The 4022-nt window shown below is 54.7% G+C and overlaps 1 protein-coding gene across 1 annotated transcript in view; it reads right to left on the reverse strand.

The window, feature by feature from the left end:
• The window catches only part of TULP1 (tubby like protein 1), a 17374-nt gene that overhangs the window by 12304 nt on the left and 1048 nt on the right, over positions 1 to 4022 (reverse strand). The window contains exons 3-6 of the mRNA XM_008054690.2: positions 3033 to 3201; positions 1560 to 1661; positions 1360 to 1479; positions 925 to 1043 (exon numbers count right to left, since the gene is read on the reverse strand). Of these exons, the coding sequence (XP_008052881.1) occupies positions 925 to 1043; positions 1360 to 1479; positions 1560 to 1661; positions 3033 to 3201 (510 nt within the window). The remainder of the gene's footprint in view (positions 1 to 924; positions 1044 to 1359; positions 1480 to 1559; positions 1662 to 3032; positions 3202 to 4022) is intronic.

The following is a 4022-nucleotide window of genomic DNA, read 5'->3' on the forward strand; positions in this document are numbered from 1 at the left end:
AAAAAAAAAAAAAGGACCTGGTGCGGTGGCTCAGCCTGTAATCCCAGCACTTTGGGAGGCCGAGGTAAGAGGATTGTCTGAGCCTGAGGGTTCAAGACCAGCCCAGGCAACTTGGTGAGACCTCATCTCTACAATAAATCATAAACTAGCTGGGCATGGTGGTGTGCGTCTATAGTTCCGTTTACCTGGAAGGCTTAGGCGGAAGGCTTACCTAAGCCTAGCAGGTCTAGGCTGTGGTGGCGTGAGCATGCCACTGCACTCCAGCCTGGGTGATGAGTGAGACTCCAACTCAAAAAAAAAAAAAAGAAAAGAAAAAGAAATCCTCCTGCCTGGGCCTCTCAAATTGCTAGAGTTACAGGCGTGAGCCATTGCCCTGGCCTCAATTCAAAGTAGAATGGACACCTGTAAGCTTGGAGGAGGAGCCTGGAGGCCTCTGACAGTCAGGTATTAACACGCTGGATTATTTAGTTGTTGGGAGGTCCTGGGGTGGGTGGCAGAAAGCACTTGGGGAGCTCAGGGCGGTAGGGTGGAACGATGTAACCATGGGTACAGCCGACTATCAGTCAGTCAGTCAGTGTGCCCAAAGGTGTGTACACCTGTGCCTCTCTGCCTGGATGACCATCTCTCTGCTACAGAAATCATGGGGGCTACAGGGACATCTCTGGCTGTGTCTGATAGTCACACTGCAGAGACTTGAGGACACAAGGCCCTTGGGGTGGCCAGTCCTAGCCTAGTGACCCCACAAACGCCTCTTCTGGTCCACAAACCTGGTGCCTTTGTCCTGAAACTCTGTCACAGGAGGAGCCAAGATTCTAATCCCAAGTGACTCTAAGGCCTAGCCTATGAGACCCCAGCCTCCAGTCCCCCGAGTCCAGGACCCCACCGCCCCCCGAAGAGACCTCAGCCCCCCCTCGGGGCCCCGACCTTTTTGCCTTTTCCCTTGGCTTTGCCCTTCTGATTGCTGTTCTTGGTCGCCACAGCGGTGTCCTCCTCCTCCTCCTCCTCTTCCTCTTTCTTCTCCTCTTCTGGGCCTTTTGGAGTGCCTGGGCGCAGAGAGGAGCAAGGTTGTGAGGTCCCCACCCATTGTCAGCAAAGTGCTCCCAACAACCATGTCTCACCTGGACCCTCCCCTCCACCCCGAGAGGGTGTGCCCCTGTTTTACGATGAGAGCCTCAGAACGGCCCAGATGCCTGCCTGAGACCACATAGATGTCAAACCGGGAGGTCAAGATGCCCCACACGTTTTCTCTAGGAGCCACCCTCCTTACCCGACACCCCACCCCATGGCATAAGGGTCCCCCAGCTCCCCATCCCCCAAGCCACCACAAGCTGTGATGGCCCCTGGAGCCACTGTGGATACCTTTCTTCTTCACGGCTTTTTCAGCAGGGCCAGCTTCCCCAACCAGAAACATGGCCGCCGGACTCTTCTTCTTGGCTTTGTCGGGGCTTCTGGAGGGGTCCTTGTCAGCCTCCCCGGACCCTGCATGGTGGATAGGAAAGGGTCACACCTCCGCCACAGCCAGGGTGCCCCATGCCTCCCTGAGACGGCTCACGGCTCACCTTTCTTCTTTGTCTTTCTTATCTTGGTCCCCTCCCCTCCTGGGGCTTCCTTCTTCTTCATACGAAGAGGTTTCAGTGGGGCATCAGGGCTTCCTGGGTCCCCTGGAATGGAAGATGGGGCTGAGACAAAGATGGCGCCTACCAGGGCTAAAGACCATCCTCCAACCCACTCGTGCTCCTTCCAGGGTCCAGGGAGGTGTAAGGCCTGACTGGGGCCCATAGTCTACCTTCTGCTTGCCTTTTTTTTTTTTCCTCTCTGAGTCCAAAAAAGTGCTGTGTAAAAACCAGGAGCTTAACAAGCAGCTCCTGGAGCTGGACTGGACAGGTGTGGTGGCTCATGCCTGTAATCCCAGTACTTTGGGAGGCCAAGGTGGGAGCATTGCTTGAGCCCAGGATTTCAAGACCAGCCTGAGCAACATAGCCAGACCTTGTCTCTACAAAAAATTTAAAAAAACTAAAATGAGTTGGGCATGGTGGCACACGTCCATAGTTCCAGCTGCTTGGGAGGCTGGGGCGGAAGGATCACCTGAGCCCAGGCTGTCAAGGCTGCAGTGAGCTGTGATCATGCCACTGCACTCCAGCCCAGGTGACAGAGTGAGCCCCATTGGGCCTTGTAACTGAGCCTCTGGATCCTGCCTTCTGCCCGTTGCTCCAGAAAACCCACTCTTGCCACCTCCAGAGTGTTCTCTCCCTTCCCCAGAGGTCCAGGGTTCTAGCTGCCTCCACACATTTAGTCCAGACTGCCAGTACATGAAGGGTGAGGTACACCTACCAGGGAGCCACCACAGCACATATCATCGATTTCTTCTTACTGTAATCACTTTGACACTTTTTTAAAAAATTAAAGATAATTCACATCGAGTTACAACAAAAACTAAACAAAAATCACAAAGAACCCAGGTACAGTGGCCCACACCTGTAATCACAGCACTTTGAAAGGCAGAGACAAGAGGATGGCCTGAGCCTAGGGGTTCAAAACCAGTCTGGGCAATTTGGCAAGACCTCGCCTCTACAATAAATAAAAAAATTAGCCGGGCATGGAGGTGTGCGCCTGTGGTTCCAGCTATTTGGAAGGCTGAGGCAGAAGGATCACCTGAGTCCAGCAGGTCAAGGCTGCGGTGGCCGTGGCATGCCACTGCACTCCAGCCTGGGCAACAGAGTGAGCCTCTGACTCTAAAAAAAAAGAAAAAAGAAAAGAATCACAAAGAAAAAAATCTTTTGTTCTGCCCTGGCTCACAGAGCTCCCTGGGCAGGGGCCAGAGGGGCTGAGGGTGGAGTGGGGGAGGGACATGCTGGTCTATTTTCTTGAAGAACCATCAGGGGGAAGATACCATCCACAGAAAAGCCCTCTGGCAAGGCACTGGGCCCCTTCTGTGGTCTGGACAGCTGTGTATCATTGAGACTCCAAGCTGCTCAGGGGCAGGGCTGTCTATGCTGGTCTGTGTCTGCTGTCTCTGCGCTCCCAACACCCACCCTTTGGGCCCTGGGACTTGGCCCTCCTCTCCTTCACGTCTGTAGAAGTCTTCTCTTTAAGGGGCTTCTTGGAAGGCAGAGGGATCTTCTCTTTCTTTTCCTCTTCCTCCTCTTCCTCATCATCCTCGTGGTCCTCTTCATCCTCCTCTTCCTCTGTAGGTAGAAACTCCTTGTAACGGGGGACTCGGGTGGAGGCCTCCTAATCTGGGGAGCCCAGCTTCTCCTAACTGCTGGGAGGTGATGAATGGGCACCAGGAGCCGAAGGAGCCCTGGCGCCTTTCTGGGAGAACCGGGTGACCCCCCCCAGTTTTCGGGGTCTACAGGTCAGGAGAGTGAGCTGGAGTTGGAGGAATGGGATCCTGGGAAGACGCCTTTCTCTGCAGGCCCTTCCCCTCTCTCCTGCAGTCCTCCTCCCTCACCGCCTCCTTACCCCCTTCCAGTTTCCTTTTTTTCCCTGCAGCCACTCTGCTGCTTCTTCCTGTCCTTGTCTGTCTCTGTTTCTGCCCCCTTTTTTTTTGGAGTTGGGGGGTCTCACTCTGTCACCCAGTCTGGAGTACAGAGGCTCAATGCAGCCTCGACCTCCTGGGCCCAGGCGATCCTCCCGCCTCAGCCTCCCAAGTAGGTGGGACTACAGGCACGTGCCACTGTGCCCAGCTAATTTTTTTATTTTTGTAGAAACGCAGTCTCGCTATGTTGCTCAGGCTGGAGCTCCTGGCTTCGAGCAATCCTCCCGGCTCAGCCTCCTAAAGTGCTGGGATTACAGGCATGAGCCACCGCCCGGCCTATTTCTGGCACTGAGTCAGACCCATCGGGGCTACTTCTGACTCCCTCCTGTGCCTCGGTTTCCCCATTTGTAAAATGAGGGGAAAGAACAAGGAAATCCACCTCCTAACCTTGGTGCTTAGCACAATACCTGGCTCAAAGTCAAGGCCAGAGGAGTGGACGCTGTTTCTCCCGCAGCGTGTCTGCCTCGCTGCGACGGCTGGCGTC

This window comes from Carlito syrichta, unplaced genomic scaffold (assembly GCF_000164805.1).
Source record: "Carlito syrichta isolate Samal-C Ts95f unplaced genomic scaffold, Tarsius_syrichta-2.0.1 Scaffold298000, whole genome shotgun sequence".
NCBI lineage: Eukaryota > Metazoa > Chordata > Mammalia > Primates > Tarsiidae > Carlito > Carlito syrichta.